The sequence below is a fragment of the Vulpes lagopus genome, chromosome 3, assembly GCF_018345385.1.
Source record: "Vulpes lagopus strain Blue_001 chromosome 3, ASM1834538v1, whole genome shotgun sequence".
Classification (NCBI taxonomy): domain Eukaryota; kingdom Metazoa; phylum Chordata; class Mammalia; order Carnivora; family Canidae; genus Vulpes; species Vulpes lagopus.
In genome coordinates, this window is record NC_054826.1 from 5,175,032 (window position 1) to 5,197,455 (window position 22,424).

At 34.9% G+C, this 22,424-nt stretch overlaps 1 protein-coding gene across 1 annotated transcript in view; it reads right to left on the reverse strand.

The window, feature by feature from the left end:
* Nucleotides 1-467: 467 nt before the first annotated feature.
* CDH12 (cadherin 12) overlaps nt 468-22,424 on the reverse strand; it is a 505,536-nt gene continuing 483,579 nt past the window's right edge. Inside the window, 4 exon segments of the mRNA XM_041747195.1 lie at nt 468-1,695; nt 5,323-5,574; nt 10,080-10,197; nt 13,994-14,115. Of these exon segments, the coding sequence (XP_041603129.1) occupies nt 1,196-1,695; nt 5,323-5,574; nt 10,080-10,197; nt 13,994-14,115 (992 nt within the window). The 3' untranslated portion in view covers nt 468-1,195.

Below are 22,424 nucleotides of genomic sequence, written 5' to 3' on the forward strand. Positions count from 1 at the left end.
TGATTTTTCATTTGCTTAGTAACATAATAAATATTTTTAGACATGCTATAAATCCATCCTGTGTTATTTGATATGTATTTTATTTTCTCTGCTCACAAAAAAACTCACTAGTTTACAAGAAACTCTGAGAAGCTGTGTAATGAATTTCTCTTCTCATGTTTAAAATTAATGGCACTTTTTTCCTTAAAAATTTTTCACAGAAACACAACTTAAAAATTTTGTCTCTGACTGAAGACTTCCATCATCTGGTGATTTGTTAAAACCAACTTTCCACACACCAGCACAGTATTAAGACAAAACCAATATTTATTTAATGTGGAATTTCAGCCCTGAGGCCTCTCTTTATAAAGAGGGATTTTTTTTTTCATTTCCTTTTTTGAAATTTATTTATTTATTTATTTATTTATTTTTTGGAAAAAAGTAACATTTTGCTGAACACCTTTAATAGGAACTAAGGTTAAGGTCAAACATTGCTCTTAAAATTCAGGACTTACATAATGAATTTTATATTATCGCGTTTATTTCCACTTTCTGAAAGGGTAGGAAAAACAAATGTGTTTTGGCATACAGTTTAAAAAAGAAAAACAAAACAAAAAAAAAAACCCTTTGAGTTATAAGAAGATGGAGTTCAGAAAGTATTCTTCTGTCTTCCTCAAAAGGAATTAGAAGTCAGCATGTTGCTATTGCTCCTTGACATAAAGACAGTGTCTTTGTTTTCTGTCCTCTGTGTCTCTGAATCCTGTAATGCCATCACAGCGGAGTGTATTGTACACCATTTTAAATGATAAGAGTTTCAATAGGCACTTTAGTGGAATTAAGAAAAATCTAACACTCTTCCACCGTGATGCCACATAGCTATCTCCGTTCTATGTTGTCATGTCAGTAAATTGTATTTAATAGGCCTGAGCTTGTCTCAGTGTGTATCCAAAAGAACAAAACAAAACCAAGCAAGTACATGTAATAGGATTTATCTTGTGTTGGCAGAGTAAAACGAAACTGACAATATGATAAATACAGCAACTTGCTAGAAACCAGATCATCAAATGATTGTGTCCTACAAAGCCTGGTGTGTGTGTCTGTGTGTCTGTGTGTGCACGTGCATGTATGCATGTGTGTGTGTGTGAGAGAGAGAGATTTCTATTTGTGTTTCTTTTAAATTTCTCCTTTTGGTTGTGTTTTATCCTTGGCTTCTGCCCTAAGTGACTTTATCAGGGTTATAACTCTCTTCTTCCCCAAACATGTCTGCCAAGACTTTAAAGCGGGGTCCCCAGTCTGTCAGATAGTCGTAGTCCTGGTCAGCCTCTGTGGTGAGAGAGTCTATAGAGCTAAGGGAGTCTGCTACTGATCCATTTCCTTCATACGCATATGTTGCCAATGAATCATATGGGGGGGCGGTGGGGTCCACATCATTCTCCTGTAGCCTTTGATGAATGAAATCCCGTATGTCTGTGTTATCCTCCACTGGTGGTCTCTGACGAGGTAAACAGAGAGTGTCTGGTTTTATATCCCTGCGAATTTTGTTATCTTCAATCACTTTTGGATTTCTCAGAGCACCAATGTCGAACGCCTGGGTGTCCTCCTCCCCACCTCCTTCATCATCATAATGGATCACGTTGTCTCTGATGTCTTCTTTGGAGGTCATTAGAGTGTCTTTCTTCTTCTGTCTTCGCAGAGCTACGTACAGCACAACTATGGCTAGAACAAGACAAAAATTGCAGAATATAAAAAAATTGAGAATATGTAGGTCATCCCTCCATAAAATTGATCAGGGCTGACCGACACATTATTTTCAAAGTAAACACACTATGCAATAAGGATCAGATAGATGTTTACATTGTTTGGTGTTTGTCTCGATCTCAACTTCATTTCGAAATTGGAGCTAACAAATTTCAGCAAAATTCGTCACAAAGTCAAGCAACTACAGTCTTGCATTTAACTTATATGTAAAAACTTTACTATCAGTTAAAAAGCACGTTATGAATTTTTTGAAAGAATGGTTGTTCTAATTTTTTGAAAGAATACAGAGAGCTGTACAGGGTTGGTGTAATAAAACTTGCATATTATAGCCCATAAGTAACACTTACATATTACTCAGAGCTAGATATCCCAGTTGCAACATTACTTGTATTTCTAACGTAAGAAACCCAAACCTTCATGTGACGATAACTTTAAAAAGAAATACATTTTAAAAAGAGAAGGAAGAAAAGAAGGAAGGAAAGCAGAAAGGAAGGAATAAAGAGTATAGAATATAAGGGCCTTAGTTTTATAAATGATGTCAGCCAAGACCCCTAATTATTTCAATTCTGTGTCTTGCCATATTGAGAAGTGTTCAATTTACATTCATGAAGCATGATAATATTTTAGAATAATTTATATACTCTCATAATTTAAGTCTCTTTCTGTTCCTAGTTGATGCACAACAATCCATTAAATTGACAGCATTTATTTTGGGGCTCATGGGTGGCTCAGTCAGTCAAGTCTCTGCCTTGGGCTCAGGTCATTATAAATCACAAAGGTTTGTCCCCTGCTCAGTGAGGAGCCAGCCTCTCCCTCTCCCTCATGCTCTCCTCCTCCTCCTTGCCTGTGTTCTCAATCTTTCTCTATCTCAAAGAAATAAATAAAATCTTAAAAAAGAAAAAAAAAGCATTTATTTCCTCTAGAAGTGAATGGGCATGGGTCCAAATGATGAAGTCAGTGCTCACCTTTGCTCATCATAAAACCCTCTCTCCTCCACAGAGATGGTAATATGGTGAAAGCCAAAGTGTGTTTGATTTACTACAGCAGAATCTGGAAGATCCCTGTCATAAGATTAGAAATCAGAGAAGACTGCATGATAGCAAAAGCTCCTTTATTCCCTCTTCCTCCAAAATTAAAGTTTGACCAACTGGAAGGGAGGAAAGAGATGCAGGGAGAGCTTCTGTACAACAGGCCTTGGAGAGACGGTTAGCACACTGCACTCCTCCAGAGGTTAAGGAAATCCAAAAACTAAAAAGCCTATAGCTCACCTCGGGGGGAGTGAGTGAGAAACTGCACGCCCCATAGAGATGCCCTGCATACCCAATGGCTTTAGAGTTGCTCTGGCTGAGAAAGGCATTACTAGTCGCTGTGCCTGAGGGCTCCCCAAAAGATACCAGGGCACCGCAAGATGATCTTGCTTCCCCTCATCCCAGGGAAGGTATGAAAATGGTTAAGAATAAGTGGAAAAGAGATCCCTGGCTGGCTCAGCAGTTTAGCAGTTGCCTTTGGCCCAGGGCGTGATCCTGGAGTCCCTGGGATCAAATCCCACATGAGGCTCCCTGCATGGAGCCTGCTTCTTCCCCTCTGCCTGTGTCTCTGCCTCTCTCTCTCTCTCTATCTCTCTGTGTCTCTCATGAATAAATAAATAAAATTAAAAAAAAAAAAAAGAATAAGTCGAAAGATCTGCAGGAGTCTGAGATTGGTTAAGGAAGTCCAAGCATAGTTAGATATTTGGGTAGACCCCATGGCAGGGCTAACCACCCATTCCCTGCTGTATACTTGAAATCCATGTGCTGGAAGAGTTGCAAGAGCACCGCAGATACTCAGGAAGCACTTGGAGGAATGCTGCTGACCTGAGAAGATTACTTGCTACACTGTAAAGGAGCCAAAGAGGCCAAAGGTGAGCACCGGGAACCCGCCAAATCATGCCAGGTTGATATGGAAATAAACACTCTGGGGCTCAGGTGGCTCCTAGACAAGAGAGAAGTGTTAAAAAGAAACACTTGGGATCCCTGGGTGGCTCAGAGGTTTAGCCCCTGCCTTTGGCCCAGGGCGCGATCCTGGAGTCCTGGGATTGAGTCCCACATCAGGCTTCCTGCATGGAGCCTGCTTCTGCCTCTGCCTGAGTCTCTGCCTCTCTCTCTCTCATTCTGTGTCTCTCATGAATAAATAAATAAAATCTTGAAAGAAAGAAAGAAAGAAAGAAAGAAAGAAAGAAAGAAAGAAAGAAAGAGAAAGAAGAAAGAAGAAAAAAAGAAAGAAAGAAAGAAAGAAAGAAAGAAAGAAAGAAAGAAAGAAAGAAAGAAAGAAAGAAAGACTTGATTTGAGGTGACTCACCTACCTGATGGCAGTCAACTTTAGGTGTGGGAATGTTATTTTGAATCTTCCCTTGTAAGGTTCATATCATCAGCACAAACAGATGCCAGAGATGACTTATTATCAATAAGGATAGAAAGGAAACTTTTTTTTCCCCTGTACCCGCAGGTACTTGTGTGGCATTAATATCTCTATCATGCAAACTGGACTAGAACTTCAACCTTCAAACTAACAGGAGCTTCTGACTTAGGGAATGTTCTGTATAAACTGTCATACAATGCATTACTCCTCGATTTACATCCTGGGTTTGTTGTTTGTTTGTTTGTTTTGTTTTGTTTTGTGTCTTAAAGACAAAGGTAGGGTATCTACATTTGTGAAGCATACATACACGGATCCCACAGTGCCCGATTGTACGTCTGTTGCAATTTGAATGTAAAGAAATGCCTGCCAAGACAGAATGGCTCTCTCTCGTGTTGTGAAACTGCCAGAAAGTTAATAAGCAAAGAGGGCCCAGCTGAACAGAAGTGATGGAAGAGGGAAACCCCTAAAGCAGATTTTTATGAATTCTTACAGAGATGTTACAGAATACATTACTTCAGTCCTTTTCCTTTGCAGTGCTGCTTAGATAGGTCGGTGCACTATATTCTGATGGGAATGGGTAGATTTGGACATGAGGATATGTGAGAAAAATGGAGTCAAGAACTACTTCTGGCTGACAGTTTAAACAGGAAAAAAAAAAAGCAAACTTGGAGGGTGCTTTCACTTTCATTCACTCCTCTCCTATTCTTTCTCATTTCTTCCTTTATCAAACTGACATTTGAGGGCTGCTATGCATCCAGTATATTTTTAAAATTATACAATATCCCATTAGGCAGCCATAATTACTGGAATGTAAAAAACATTTTAAGGAAACACTGCTGTAAACTGGGATCTTTAGTATAGAAAATTTCACAGGGTGGTGAATGCAGCAAACTGTTTTCTTAGTTGATGATCCCTAAGGGCTGGAACACAGCTTTGTGGTTTTGATGTCATTTATTTATTCCTAACGGTATATACACGTGAGGTGCTAAGTAGAAGATTAATAAGTTATCATTAATATGATGATACGTAAATTAAAATATTCAATATAGATAATCTTCCTTCTAACCAGATGTGACTCTCAATGAAGAAAAACTGATTGACGTGGCAAATTGTGAAGAGAGCGGCACAGAGGAGAGAGAGAGAGATTGAGAGTAAGAGAGAGAATATGTGATTAATATTGAAACCAACCTAGGAGTATAACAATACACAGTAGGATCGCAATCAAAGCCCCAGTGCTGAGACCCACAGGTAGAAAAATCGCTTCCACATTACAAGACAGGATGGTCCCATCAGAGTCACATCTACAGACTCGGATAGTCATTGTGTTGGTGCTGCTCTGCACAGGGTAGCTGCTGTCTTCTATTACAACAGGGAGGAAATACAACTCCTGCTGCCTGCGGCTATATCCATTTCTTCGGGTTTCAATTCCAGCTGTGTTGTCTACAAAACATGACATTTATGATAAGAGGGTTACTAAAAGCTTTGCTTCAAATCCTAAAGTTGGTATTGGTTAAACAGTAGGAAGCTCTTCTTGCATAAGCAAAATGCATCCATATTTTAATTCTTTCTTTTACTGTTTTGAAAGCTGCCAAAGGTAATCAAATGTAATCCAAATAATCCTTAAGAAAAGAAGGAACATTAATCTTGTCTGGTGTGAGAGTTACATTTTCAATTCACAAAGAATATAAAACTGTAAGACTAGAAGTATGTTGTGTGACCCATTTTTTTTAACATCAAAATCTATTTGATAAAAAAAATACATATGTGGGTGTTTTCTTACATGATAGAAGAGCAGAGATTACAAAGCATGAATCTATAAAAGATCTCATGTAAAAATCTATTCATTAAAAGATGACAAATATCAATTGAGTATTTACTTTTTTATTTTTCCAGATCTGTATCATGATAAATATGGTAAAAAATATATGTATGTATGTATGTGTATATATATACATATATATATATCTTTCAGTTTTGTATATCAATTGTCATAAGAAAAATGGAAAAGTGTATTACAAACATCAAGATTCATTAAAAAATTTAAACATAATAAATTATAATAATTACCATTTTAATATAAGTACAAAAATAATCCATTTTAATACTGACAAAATCAATAAGAGCAATATTTACTGAGAATAATTCAAGGCAATAAAAATCTCAAATTTTATATAAATGCAAATAATGCTGCAATTGAAAGTATTACTTTGAATGCATTTGTTCTTTACTTCCTTTATTTCTACACATAGGAGTGGGAATTTGGTTTTATTCATAACACCATTTCATTTTTTGTGTCTATTAAAGTAACTCCTAGAAATATTTTTCTATTTGAAGAAATGTATTAATATTTCCTTTCTTAAAGCCTTACAAGATATCCACTTTGGAATCACAGAAACTAATTTTAGAAATATATATTACTCATGAAAATAGAGGTATGTCAGAAAATGTTACTATCTCAGTAATATTCCATTCATCTCTTTGTGTATTCTAGATTCAACAGCTAAAAATTAGGCAGTTTCTCTAGACTCATTTCAGTAGAAACACTAAGTTGAAGAAACTCTACTTGAGAATACTGTTTTCCATGGGGAAGTGACTTTGCTATTATATAGAGGATATTTTTCAAATTGAGAAAATAAAAAAAAATCAAGATGCCAAATGTCTATTCTAATATTCCCAGTGAGACTTAGTAATGTCGGGTACTTATGATGACAGAGGGAATAAAGAAATGGATACTAGTTGAATTAACATTGAAATCTTCAGTAACTGATTGAATACTTGTGTCTGAGGAAAAGGAACAGTCAGGATTGAAGTTGGAAACCTGGGTGAAAATTATTAATAAAAATAGGGGCTGGAGAAGCTGATATATTTGCACTCGAGGAGCCATGGATTCAACGTTCCTGAATGCATTATATCAAAAGGCGCCCTACCCTTTTGTTTATGCTTACAGCAGGCCCCTCTCCCCCTATCCATGGTTTTACTCTCTCTGATTTCAGCTGCCCCAAGTCAACATTGGCCTGGAAGCAGATGATCCACTTTCTGATGTGTGGTCCAAAGGTCATTTCATCTCATCATGTAAGCATTTTATCCTCTTACATCATCACAAGAAGAAGGGTATGTACAGTACAAGATGGATTAAGGAAGAGAGAAATCATATTTGCATAACTTTTATTAGAGCAGATTGTTATAACTATTCTATTATCATTGCTGTTAATTATCTACTATGTCTAATGTGTAAATTAAACTTTATCATAGGGATCCCTGGGTGGCGCAGCGGTTTGGCGCCTGCCTTTGGCCCAGGGCGCGATCCTGGAGACCCGGGATCGAATCCCACGTCGGGCTTCCGGTGCATGGAGCCTGCTTCTCCCTCTGCCTGTGTCTCTGCCTCTCTCTCTCTCTCTGTGTGACTATCATAAATAAATAATAATAAAAAAAAAATTTAAAAAAAAAAATAAAATAAAAATAAACTTTATCATAGGTATGTGTGTAGAGTAAAAGACATTTATATATACAGGGTTCAGTACTACCTGTAGTTTGGTTTCAGGCATCCACTAGGTGTCTTGAAACACATCCCCCAAAAGAAAAGGGGGACTATTCTATTTTCACTCTATTATTATTATTGATATACGACCATGTAAAATTCATTGTGTTGTTCATGGCGGGGAAAAAAGATATTAAACCTCATGTCCATTCTTAAAAGGGTTTCTACTGAAGAATAAAGGTAGTTTATATCATATAAGCCATAAATATATATGCACACAATGAAGTATTATTCTGCTGTAAGAAAGAAGGAAATATTGTCATCTGTGACAACATGACTTAACCCGGAGGGCATTACACTGAGTGATATAAGCCAGACAGAGAAAGAGAAATGTTGCACATGGTGACATTTATATGTGGAATCTAAAAAATTTAAAAAAAGAACCCCTAACAACAGACAGTCGAAATGTGAGGGTGGGGAAAATGAGGAAAGATTGGTAAAAAGATATCAGCTCTTAATTATCAGATGAAAAAGGCCTGAAGAGCTAATGTATAACATGGTGACTACAACTGATGCCACTGTATTACAGAACTGGAATTTGCTGAGTAGAATTTAAATGTTCTACCCCCAGGGGAAATTTTTTTTAAGTAAATATGTGAGGTGAAAGCAATGTTTCCATTCAGTTTTTAGAAACTTACACTTACCCTTAAAATATAACTTAAGATAAAAAAGGGAATATAGTAAATGACATATGAATAGCAAACGGTGTTCAAACTGTGAAAAAAAAAAAAACTATGCTATGAGGCAAAATGATCTGATTCATATTATAATGACTAATCAAATATAGATTCTCCAGCAAAGATACAATGAGGAAAATAGCCAACCTATGTTCCTGAATGATGTGACCATCTCTAGCTCTTCCAGAGCTACGGATCTGGAAGTCTGATTAGTCTTCTTCTCCAATGTATTTACATACGGAATCTAGGGAATCTAGCATCAAGTCCTGTGAATTCTATTTCTCTCCACATATTTCCATCAGCCATTATCCGAATCTTAGACTTTCTCACCCACTCCTGCAATAGCATCAGAAGTAATCCTATACCCTTCCATCATCTTTTCCACACTGCAACCCAACTGATGTCCCTAATGCAAATTGAACGTTCTATGTTTATCATAAACCTTTCAAAGGCTTCTGAAGTCATTGGATTTAAGTTATAATCCTTATAAATGGCCTGTAGTTAGGGTGACCATATGGTCTGGTTTGTCTTGGACAGCTCTATGTTATGTGAACTGTTCTAATTAAAATGACTGATGGTGTCCATTTCTGTTCTCCAAATTGTTCTAGTTTTCATAACAAAATATGTAGTCTCTCTATTTATAAGGCTCTTCATGTCTGGGGCCCTGTTGCATTTACAGCCGTTCCTCACACCACAGTATTAGGTGAAGCAAATCCTACTGAATTTCCTTCTGAGACAAAATGTCTGATGTCTTTCCTCTAAATATTTGCAGAAAAGTAAATTTTCTCAGACGCCCTTTGACTTCTGTCCATAATCATGATCGTCATCATCATCATCTCATCACAGTTGGTTTATTTGTTCTATGCAAACACAGCATTTGGTAAGAAATTAACGTTTTACTCTCGAGTCTTAGGAACTCAGATGTCTCTAATCCCAATTTCATAACTATGGAAATTTAGAAGGGATTAAAATATCCACAGTCACAGAACTAATAATGTAAGAACTGACCAGTACTTAGCTTTAATATTTTCAATCCAGTGTCCTTTGTATTTCTGTAATGAGTGTAACAGTAGCAGGTGTGACAGTATTAGTAGTGCTGGCAGTGGTGGTGATGGTAGCAGTATTGGTGGTAGATATGTAAGCGCAGATCTGATGGGGGAAGTGATAACTAAAATCCCCTTAGTATTGTGTTAAAGGATTTGCATGCATTATTTTATTTAATATAAATACTCTGAGATTTATTAATTTCAACTATGAGTTTAAAATTATTAAGTATGGCTTAATACACTGAGGATCTGCTACTTAAGACATAATGGAGTGGGAAGGAAAACCTCTAATTACAAAGCCTGTATTCTTAGCCTACTGTCCTGTGTTACTCAAATGAACCAGTTACGAAGAAGTCACCTATTTGTGTGTGGAAGTAATGAGCACGTGGCACAAATGATATATTTAAAACATAGAAAAGCATTCAATTTCCCAGATAGGCTATTTTTGCTTGACTCATTAAGACACTGTCCACATTATAAATGGAAGCAAATCGCCTCATTAGATACAACCTATATAGGTCAAATATTTGATTTACTGCTAGCTATAGAATTTTGTATTTCTCCTATATGGATTTCCATATTTTATGAACTTGGATGCTTTCAGAAAAAACCCTGATTGCTACCTTTGTGTCCTTTTACAAAGTTACGTGATAAGAGGTAAGTTTTCCATGTGGTTAAACTTACTTCTGAAGTCACGGACTGTAAAATTTGGTTTGATGGCAGCTTCCGGTGATAATCTAAAGGAGAATTGCTGCCCAGCAGGTGAAAGATCTCGGTCTGCAGCGCTGACTATCTGAATTATCTGAAACAAAGTTGAGATGAAACTTGAAGTCAGTCATGAGTTTCAAAGGGAACTTTACATACACCAGGCTAAAAGGTTTAGTCAATGATGCATGCAAGGAGATAGAAATGACATTTTTAGGATTCAAATCAGTGGGCCAATTATTTACAAATAATTTTTATAATCAAATATCCAAACATTTACAGTTCATAATGGCATATAACAATTATAAGGTATGGGCCAATTCCAAATCAATACCTGCATAACTAAAAAACAGCATTGAAAATTTTCACTAATAAGCAAAATAAAATTAAAATGCACTTGCTTGCATTTTAAACTAAATACAATAAATGCTTTCTAACCTAAATATGAACATGCTTACTGGAAAGAAAAATCTCTGATTATTTAAAAAGCCCTTGCAATAGCAAAATTTTAGTATATTTATGTTTGTGAGAGTTTTATTTTCATAAATAAATAAAATGATGAGAAAGAGAAATACAAAGGATGTATATCTGATTTTGTTCTTATATTGGTTTTCCCCCAATAAGCAAGAATACTAACTGTATTTTCATAACGTATATATTTTTTTTAAGAATTAAGCACCAACAACCCTGCTTTAGAATTTTTTCCAAATTGCTTCCAAAGGTTGTGTATTTAGTAGTTAAAATTCTGATACTTCAAGAAAATGCCCTTAAGAATTTGGAGATTAAAAATAACTTCTGAGAGCCAAACTGTGAAATTGATAATTCACTACATAGATAAGCAAATTATACTAGCTTTGAGGTTGTATTTATTAACATATCCAATGGCTTTGCATCAGAAAGAATTTCAGGAAATGTGTATAGCAAAAAGTGAGAGCAGAGTACTTCCTTAGGTGATCACTCTCTGAGACTACATTTGAATTTGCCAGAGGAAGATCTTACATTTCAGGTACTGTATCTTGGGCACCGCGGGCAAAAGCATACATCATGTGTTCTAATACTGACACCATGAAACATGTGATTTACTTTTTTAAATATGTGATTTATTTACTACTTTTTGTTTACATTCCTCATTCCTTGGTTAAAACTCAATCTTATTACTATGATCTACCTCCCCATAGTTGTGTTTATGTACACATGCATACACACATACACACTCACGCATAAGCATAAACACTGTGACTTTGAGTGCCTGGTGCCATATTAGTAATTTCTAATTTGACAAATTGGCTTTCTAATGAGAATTTCAGTTCCCTGGTTCAGTGTGAATCAGTCACAATTCTAGAAAACTTCAACTTTCCTTCACATAAACCAATATGCTCAGTCAGATCACTATATCTTATCCATAAATTTTCTGTAAATTATTAGGGGATTGATTTGTCAGGTATTTTGTTTTGTTTTGCCTTTTACTACTATCCGTAAGCGCAATCATTTACTAAATTAATTTAACATCAAAGAATATCAAGAACATATCTTTAGAATGAAGCAATGTCCTTTCAAATAGCAGACAGAGAAGAAAGTTTTGGTATAAATTGGCACTTATTTGGAATTGACACTTGGGAGTCATTGCCCTAAGGAAAAAAATAATCTCATACTTCAGTAATTCACTATATATATCGTTGTTGGTTTAGATAGTATCATCTTTTCTTTTTTGTCTTTTGATAGGTAATACATACATGTAAAAATGCGTATATATGCATGCATGCATATTCAAGAATAGGCTGGAAGAGATAGACAGTTCCTATGCATAGACAATGGGCAAAATGGCTAGAGTCAAAAGCAGAAAATACTCACATATCATATTCCCTGAAAACTCAAGTAACATTTTAGGGCTGTGCTTTGTACATAAATGTGGCCCAGTAGAAAACCCAAAAGGTATTTATTAGAAGAAAAGCCTTCAAGGACCCCACAGGTTGCTTAACGCTTTGAACAGATATAAGAAAGCCAAGTTATCTCAGGTCATTTCGACTATTCCCAACTTTTTAAACTCTTCAATTTACTAGACAAGTACAGAAGCGTAAAATGTAGTTCTATTTCCAAAGGACTTTTATTTTGTGCATTACAATAGTCTGATTGACATAAGATAATTAGTATCACCAACTATCTAAAAAAACAGAAGATTGGGTCTTGGGGGAATCTGGAAAGTGAGAAATTGCTAAGTTGTGGAATTTCAGAAAACTTCTTGTAACTTCTCAAATAACGAAATTAGTTTATTATTTATTTAAATATTTATGTAGCATCTACTCTTCCAGGCATTAAAGTAGACACTGGCCTTATCCCATGTAAATAGTAAATACATTTAAGGGGATAAAGGGCTAAAACTTTGTTTTAATGCATTTATTTGTCTATTTCAAATTAAGGATGCAAATTTATCCATTGAGAAATCCAACTAAATAAGTCATGTTGCAATAAAATTAGTGTTTTCCCCAAATTATCAGTGAAGATTTGAGTAGCACAGTCCACTAGAAGTTTCTGTACTGGAAATATTCTATATCTACGTGGTCAAAAAATGGAAGCTACTTATTACATACAGCCATTGAGCAATTAAAATGTGGCTGGTATGAATAAGAAAACTGATTGTTAATTTTATTGAATTTTAACTTAATAGCTACATAGCTAGTGGACACCACAGGACTAGGATTATGGGACAGATTTACTACAAAGCAGTATAAAACATTCAAATTAAAACAAATACTGAAGATCAAAACTAGCTTTTTTCAATGTAAATAACTTTCAAATATTAATATTTTTAAGTAAGAATTAAAACTTCAAATTTGGGATCCCTGGGTGGCGCAACGGTTTGGCGCCTGCCTTTGGCCCAGGGCGCGATCCTGGAGACCCGGGATCGAATCCCACATCAGGCTCCCGGTGCATGGAGCCTGCTTCTTCCTCAGCCTGTGTCTCTGCCTCTCTCTCTCTCTCTCTGTGACTATCATAAATAAATTTAAAAAAAAATTAAAAAAAAAAAAGAATGTTTAAAACTTCAAATTTACTTAAATGAATAGTTATCCTATTTTGAAGTGATTAAAATATAAAGCGAACCAAGCATACTAATATATTTTTCCTTTGGAACCGAGTTGCACAGTATTGGATTAATCATATTCTTATTTCATGAGAATAGTCTCGTCCTTTGCTCATGTTTGATTCATTCATCATATCATATCATCTTATCATATTATAACATTATATTATTTTATTCATTCAACTATAATAGTCCAGAAAAAAAACCAAACTGTCTACCCAACACACTCACATTAAATCTAGGATTTTGACAGTAACTTTCATAACCACGTGGTCCCCCCTCATGACATCTTCTACTAGAACCAGAGCAGCATTGACTTTATAAGGAAAATGTAATTCGGAGATTTGGAATAACCCAGATGTTCCACTCAAGGCCACAAGAGAAAGAAACCTTATATTTTTAATGGGCTACTGAGCTTTTCTGTACACCTTCATAAGGCATTTGAGCAAACCAAAACACTTTAGAAGAATTCACTTTAAAGTTGTTCACTTACAGGTCACTAGTCACAGATTCCTTAAAAATTCCATAGTTAAGGATTGGAAAACATAGCAGATCTGCAATCCTGAACTTTTCAGTTATACAAAGAATGTTCACTAGGCCATCTCCACTTTATCCCTTGTGATGTTACCTCTACACCATAAGTGCACCCTTACAGAGTTTACTATCTCTTGTGGGATTTTTTTTATGTAAACATATGATCCAGGGGGAAAAATGCATCTATTTATCAATATTGATATTGATATCGGTATTGTGTGAGTGTGAGTGTGTGCAGTAGGTCTTGATATGCTATTAGCCAACAATATTGACAAGATACCTGTCCTGGTTTGGCATTTTCACACACCGCTGTCTCATATGGCACAGAAATTTCTGGAGGAAATTCATTGACATCTAGGACATTAATCAATATGTTGACTTTGCTGCTTAATAATGGGTTACCTGTTGAAAACATAAAAAAGAGTAAAGACAATAACAAAATCTGGTCAGTTATTGCTCTTATAATAAATAGTATGAATTTTTTTATTTTTAAAAAAAGATTATTTCAGAGAAGGAGAGAGAATGGTGGGTAAGGGGTACAAAGGTAGAGGGGGACAAGCAGACTCCCTGCTGAGTGCTGAGCCCAATGCAGGGCTTGATGCCAGGACCATAAGATCATGACCTGAGGCAAACTCAAGAGTCAGAGGCTTAACCAACTGAGCCACTCAGGCATCCCTTAGACATTTTTTTTAAACAGCCATTATAAAGAATCCAAATGATGCTTCTTTTATGGGAAGCTGTGAGACATTGTGCCAAATATAAATGATAAAATAATGGGTAAGTGTGGTATCAAAGTTTTACTGTCCAAGCACCAGCAGTGCACCATACCAGTGTTCATCCCTGAAATTCACTCACCACCAAAGTTAGGTCAACCATTTGGCTAGTATTTTACCAAACACGTAGCTATCATACAGGAGTTAGTTCACAGAACCCATCTGCACCCATAGGGGTACTCTTCACTGGACAAAACATGTTTTCCAGGCACGTGTCCACATAATTAAAACTTTATTTGGTAGGATATTCTACATATTTAAAAAGTTCTCTTAAAATAATTCTTCCTGAAAAGGATAATAAATTACAAGGAAAATTAAGGGGAGAGGGTTTTTTATAAACAAAAATTTTAAAAACAGACTTAAGGAAGTAGAAGACATAGATCATGGAAAGCTAGGATACACCCTGAAATTATTTGCTGGTGTTAAGAAAGAATAAGCAAGATTTTCTTCTACAGTATATTAAAAAAAAAAAGGTCGTTTTGAAAAAGTGTCTGCCAAAATCACAAGTTTTAGCCCTAGCTCTTGGTATGTTACCTGCCTCCCAGTCATTTGTTGAAGAAGACTCAAAAAATTAAGTTAGTAAAGCATAAAACTGTACATTTTACCTATCTATTATAAATTTTTACCTACGAAATCTTACAGATGAATAAACTGCCACAAGTTTTTGAAGGACCTTGCCCAGAGTCACACAGTTAGGGGAATGAGAAGTTAAAATTCAAACCCAAGACTATGGAAATCCAAATACCATGTACATGCCACCATATCTTCTCTATCGCTTGGTTGATGTGTCAAATTGTTCATCTGCAGTGCTGCTGAAGATTCATAATATTAGTATTCTTTTAGACCTCTATCTGGATTCTTTTAAAGAACCTTATAAAACCTCAACACATGATTGATTCTGCTGAGCCTCCACTATCCTGCTGTGCTCAAACTTATTATAAAACAATAGGCCTTATAAACAGTATCATAATAAATGTTCACAGATTCATATAGGACACAGTGAAATCCATCATCGTGTACCAGTACACACACTGATAACACAAATGGAGGATGAATGGTATATTCTGGAACATGGGGTGTACTTATTGAAAGGTGCATTGGTGACAATGGAGAAGGATGCAGAAAGTACCTGTGATTTAAAAATTAATATGAGCCACAGGGAATTATCTTATTTGGTAGAAAATGTTGGCTGTTTTCACGAATTATGTAATCTACCTTCATGTCAGTTTCTTTCTGTGAAACACACAGTATTGATAGTTCCTAATTCATAGGTTTGCTGTATGAAATAAGAGGTGGTATTTTACAAAATGTTAGATCACCTTTGGTAAATTACATTGCTCTTATTACCAAGTGCGCACTTCTTGGAGGTTATCTAGCTCTGTATCTATTTTTGGTCTTAATTATGCCTGTAGCATAATTTGCAGATAAAAGTCAACAATTTGATTAAATTTGGGATGCTTTCCTAAGAAAGGATTAACAATTATAAAAACTAACAACAAAATTTAAAACAAACAAAATTATGCCTAATATTTTATAATGCTTATAGTATATTTATATTCTAAAACATGTTACGTGGGTTAACTTTGTAGGGTTTGCAGTAACTCTGTTATAGATACTATTCTTATCCCATTATTACATGTGTAACTCTGAGGAACAGAAGGACAATACGACTCTTCTAAAAAGCACAAGTTGAAAGTAATAAGATGGGGTTCTAGTTCCAAGTTCATGCTCTTAAGATCTATTGTATATTATGTTTTGGAAAATAACTGAAATGTATTTAGCTATTAAAAAACAAACAACAAATTAACATTACAGATCAGTGAATTCATGTGAATTACTTAGCCTATTCAACCTCTGACAACATAAAAATCAGTCTCCACTTTCCATTTTACATGGTATATAAAGTATAAGTCCTGAGGCCATATAAAGAGGAGAATTTTGTGCCATTTGTTTTTTTTTTTGTTTGTTTTTACATTTTGTTTGTTTTTTTTTTGAGAGAGAGAGGGAGAGTATTAAAGCAGGCAAGGGGCAGAGGACAAGCAGATTCCCTGCTGAGTGGGGAACCAGATGCAGGGCTCAATCCCAGGACCCTAAATACATATTTACCATTATAGTGTATGAACATGATGTTAAAAATAATTTAGCCCAATTTCTCCTATAAGAAATTCCTTTTTGATAGTTTAAGGTTATTTATTCTCCTGTAATATAGATTTTAACATTTTCCCAATGAGTAATATGTCACATGTAATATGTCTCAAAAATATAATCACTGTTGTAACATCATATTATTAAAAATGTTTCTCCAAAAGGTGCTTTTGATATTTTAGCTGAGACAAATATTTGTTGTGTAAGAGTTTTCTGTGCCCTGGAGGACTTGTAAAATTACTTATAATTAAATGTCACTAGTCATCAATGTGGCAATTATAAATGTCCAGTTAAGGATTGGGGAAAAACTATAATAACAAAAACAACACTTTATATTGTCAAAAAATGAGTGATGGGTTATAGATTTCATCATAGTATTATCTCTTCTATAATGTATTTGTAGATTTTTTTCATAAAATAAGTAAGGTTTAAAAATGTGACCTTATATTTTTAAATGCCAATTGGGAAAGTAGTAACATATCTGTTCAAGAACTACTGTACTAAAGCACCAAACATTTTAGAAGACAATATGATTTATTAGAGTAAAATGGATTTTTTCATTTATGTGTATCATCCAGAAAATTAGGTTGAGAAAATAATGACTTTTTTTTTTCTATCTAATCTCTGTTTGGGACAGTGACGATGAAATTTGTTTAATCACAACTTAGCATGATCATTATTATCAACATTTTTGCCATGTAGAAAGTAGTTATCACCAAATACTTAGAGGGCAATTTCAAGTAAAAATTTAGTAAGTTTTAAATAACCAAAATCTTATGCAATGGATTGCTATGTTCTTTGTAGTTAAATCATTTAAACTCAAATTATTAGAGAGGCATGCTACTTATGTTTGATAACCAGCTTATTAATAGTTTGGTTCATAATATAATCAAGAAATCATTTTGCTTTTATCCCCTATGCCTTCAAAAATGTTCTGTTAGATATTCTTTTTTTATCGCTTGATGATATCTCAGTGAGCTCCCTGGGCTTTCTGAGTCCGTCTCAGTTGGAATTGCCGTATTAGTAGTATTTTTAAGTACAGTTTCAATTAAGAAAACAAAAGGGTGCCTGGGTGCTTGAGCGTCTGCCTTCTGCTCAGGTGATAATCCTGGAGTCCGGGGATCGAGTCCCACATCGGGCTCCCTGCATGGAGCCTGCTTCTCCCTCTGCCTGTGTCTCTGTCTCTCCCTCTGTGTCTGTCATAAATAAATAAATAAAATCTTTAAAAAAAATTAAGAAAAAAAAAAAAGTTAAAGCCCAAATTACAAAAACAAGAATGAAGGTAAAAAGATGAGTTTATAAAAATTGAGTTAAAATGGGGCTCCAGGATAGCTCGATCTGAATGAAGAACATGTGACTCTTGATCTCAGGGTTGTGAGTTTGATACCCCTGTTGGATGTAGAGATACTTAAATACATAAAAGTTCAGGAAAAAAAAAAAATTTTAAAAAAGGGGGATCCCTGAGTGGTTCAGTGGTTTAGCATCTGCCTTTGGCCCAGGGCGTGATCCTGGAGTCCTGGGATCAAGTCCCACGTCAGGCTTGGAGCCTGCTTCTCCCTCTGCCTGTGTCTCTGCTTCTCCCTCTCTTTGTGTCTCTCATGAATAAATAAATAAAACATTTTTTAAAAATGAGTTAAAATACTATAAATGATATTATGAATTTATGCCAAAAATCTAGTCAACATAAATGAACTGAACAAATTCCTAGAAAGACACACCTTACCAACAATGACCTTTAAAAGAAATACAAAACCTAATAGACCTTAAGCAAATTATTAAAATCAAGTTGTAATTAAAAATCTCCCAATCAAGACAAAACTCACGCACACATGCCTTCCCTGGGGGAATACTACCAACGATTTAAAGATCACATTATACCAATTCTTCACAAACTTTCAGAAAATGGAGAAGGAAATTCATTTTATGTATCCTGCTACCAAAGCCAATGGAAAACATCACAAGAAAACAAAACAAAACAAAAAATGGGTTAATATCACTCACAAACATAAGTCAAAATACTACTCTTAATAAGCCCATTATTAAATCCAAATTCAGGGACCCCCAGGTGGTTCAGCAGTTTAATGCCTGCCTTCAGCCCAGGGTGTGATCCTGGGGTCCTGGGATCGAGTCCCGCATCAGGCTCCCTGCATGGAGCCTGCTTCTCCCTCTGCCTGTGTCTCTGCCTCTTTCTCTCTCTGTGTCTCTCATAAATAAATAAATAAAATCTTTAAAAAAATATGAATTCAAGGGAAAGGAAAATAGAAACCACTTCTTGTTGGAAGGAATGTCAACCCCAATGTCAGAAGAGCATATGGGAAGGGAGAGACACAAATTTATGCCCATTTTTGGAACCTGCAGCAAGAAATCTCTTGTAGAAATGGTTCTCTAGTAACTAGCATTGTAACCCTTAATAAATCTTAAAAAAAAAAATCCTGAATTTTATTTATTTTTTAAAATTTTTAAGGTTCCACTTAGTTAACATACAGGGCAATATTAAAACCTAATATTGCCTGTATTCTGAAAAAAAAGGGAAAAGACCTGTATTCTGAAAACTACAAAACACTGATGAAAAAAATTGAAGATGACACAAAGACTGAAAAAAACATCCCATGCTCATGGATGGGAAAACTAAATTTTAAATTTAAAAAGGAAGCTAGAATTGATAAGAACCTATGTCCCTCATGCCATCCCCCTCAATGCTAAGGAGTTTTATAGGGGCAAAGAAAAATCGTTGGCTTCATCCACAGTTCTCATGAATGTAGTATCCTGGGATTCCACATAAGATTTTATTTGACAAAGTATCGTGATGTTCTACAAGTCTGAAAATTACAGCTATATAATTGCCTACTGATGGGTGAGAAAACTGATATAATCTTGCCCTACATTTTTTTTTTGTCAGACCCAAGGCTAGAATCCAAGTCTTCTTCCTATGTTTGTCACTGCTCCATGATTTATATCAACTCATCCAATAAGAAGCCATACCACCTGAGATCTGCCCGTGTACGTGATGATCACTTACTTTAAAGATTAATGTCTCTGCTCCTATCAAGGCCACCATGCTTGAGAAAGTCTAGCTTACATTCAAGTGTCAAAGAGGTAGGGTTTTTTTTTTTTTTTTAAGATTTTATTTACTTATTTGTGAGAGACACAGAGAGAGGCAGAGACATAGGCAAAGGAAGAAGCAAGTGCCCTGTGGGGAGCCCAATATAGGACTCAATCCAGGGGCGCCAGGATCATGCCCTGAGCCGAAGGCAGCCACTCAACCACTGAGCCATCCAGGCATTCCAATCCAAGTGGTAAGATTTTTTTAAATGATGTATTAAATATTCAATAAATGCTGGCCAGATAATAGAAGAGTTCCAAGAACCAATGAGAAATGTAATTGAAAATGTTTTGAAAACTGTAAAGCACTAACAAACACATACTAGGGTATGTTAAAATATGCTGGAGCTATTAGGCTTCCTTATTTAAAGATGACGTCTGCTTTTGAATAACTATCAGTGTTAAAAATTCAATTTTGTGAGTATGTACTAAATTGCAACTACAATAACTTCAAGAGTGAAATCTTAGTTTTTTATGACAAAAAAATGAATTATAGTGCGAAGAGTGCAAGATACACTGAATAAGTAATACAAGCTTTCTTTCTCCTTTCCCTTTAAATCAATTCACTTTGAAATTACAAGTTAAGATGAACCATCTCTAATAATAGCTCTGTTCAATTACAGTGGTATGATCTATATCTAGACCGAGCAATCCATAAAGAGGATTTAAATTATTCATATATACCTATGCTAAAGTCAAATATTACTTTCTATGCTGCTGGTGACAAAAACTGATCTCTGAAGAAAAAAGAACCTTTAAAAATACCGCCAATCAATTTTTTCCCCAATGAAAATACTAGATGAAATCTATCATTAATTTTAAATATTTGCAATAACAGAAAGCCTTAGATATTCTGAATTCTTTTAGAGCAGGAACTACTTCATATTCATCTTAAAACCTCTAGGGTTTAACACAGAGCCTAGTGTATTCTAGAAAACTGAATATTATCAATGAGTAGATATTCTTTCAAAAACAGACTAAACTGAGAAGCTATGGTGGGTATAATACAGCTGATAAAACAGAAAACTTTGTGGACCACTGGCACCATGATATTCCTCATACTTTCCTTGAATTCACTCATGGTCAATAAGACTATAGATGCCAAATAATAATAATAATAATAATAATAATAATAATAATTTTAAAAAGACTGTAGATTCCATTTCAAAACTTTACATTAAACTCTCTATAACTTTAAAAATCCTTCTCAACTGACTTCCTTTAATCACAGCAAAATTAAATTAGTATTTGGAGAGCAAATAAAATCCATCATTGATTTGATAAAAAAAAAAGGGGATTTTATACAAGTAGTTAATAGATGTAAGTCAGTACAATCAAATCTCTGAAACATGCAAATTCACTACAGAATTGTAATACATAAGCATTCAAACATAGACAGATGATAGATGATAGATAGATAGATGTCAAGACCAATAAAAATTTCAATTTGAATTTATGCACATTGAAAATGTATAAGTTTTTACTCTTTTGTACTCTAATTATCTATGCATATGAAAACCACCTTGGCTAGCTCAACTAATAACTTACTTAAAATATATCTAACAAGCTTAGGCAAGTGATCAATGTCCCCGTGACCTCCTGTTTCAGAGTATGAGAGCCCAGGACTCCCATCTTCACTTGGTCAGCACTGCTGGTGTGACACGGGATACAAACCAAATACCTCTGAGCTTCTATTTCCTCACACTCACTGTGTAGACCATAACACTCATCTTGATTTAATGTATATGAAGCTAGTAGAATTGTTTATTTTATTTTATTATTATTATTACTGTTATTTCAGAAAAATGAGGTACTTCTCATTTGGTCTCAGAGCATCATTTCACAGCTAACTATGTGGCACGCGGGCAGGTGAAATTCTTCAGTAAATTCTACAACAAAATCTATTTTCTGGTGTTTAAACCCTTTATCACTTAATGACCACACTCCGGTAATTTATAACTTTTTGCAACTTCCCCCTGGAGTTTGAATAAGAATACCCTTGAATCCGAAGTCTCTAGAATTAAGCATAATTTGCATAGTTATAGCTCACCAAAATTCTCTATTTTGGGCAATTTCGAACTACTCCTAAACCTTATTATCCTTAAGCATGGACTTCGGTCTCATTTTTTTCTCATAACTCACAACATATTGTGTTTTGCACATAGATGATATTCTATATAAACTTATGAAAACAAATGTATGAATTTGTGTTTAGCCTGAATTATGGACAGTAATGTCAGAGTTTAATTTTTCTGCACATATGAAAATGATGTCATTTGCATTATGTTGGAGTAAAAAGGAGTTATAACAAAATAGCTCAACAGACCAAATAACTTCAAAAAATAATCAACCAATAATTTAATCCCAAGTCATAATGATATATTTACATGGAAATTTTCCCCAAAGATAGCAGTGAGGGTGTCAGTTCACTGATTTTTGACCTGTTTCACAAAAAGTGCAAATAATCCATTGCTATCTGGATAACAATTGACCAAGAAAATAATTATTATTATATAAAATATGCTCTAGAGCTTTAATTTAGATCATTTTAATTATCTTTGCCTAATGATATTTGTTACAATAATGCCCAAAAATACTGGAAACATTTATGTATTGAAGGTTTCTAATAATTTGAATGAAGTGAATTTTTGGAGCTTCCATCTCTTTTAAAGTTCTCAAGATTAGTATCAT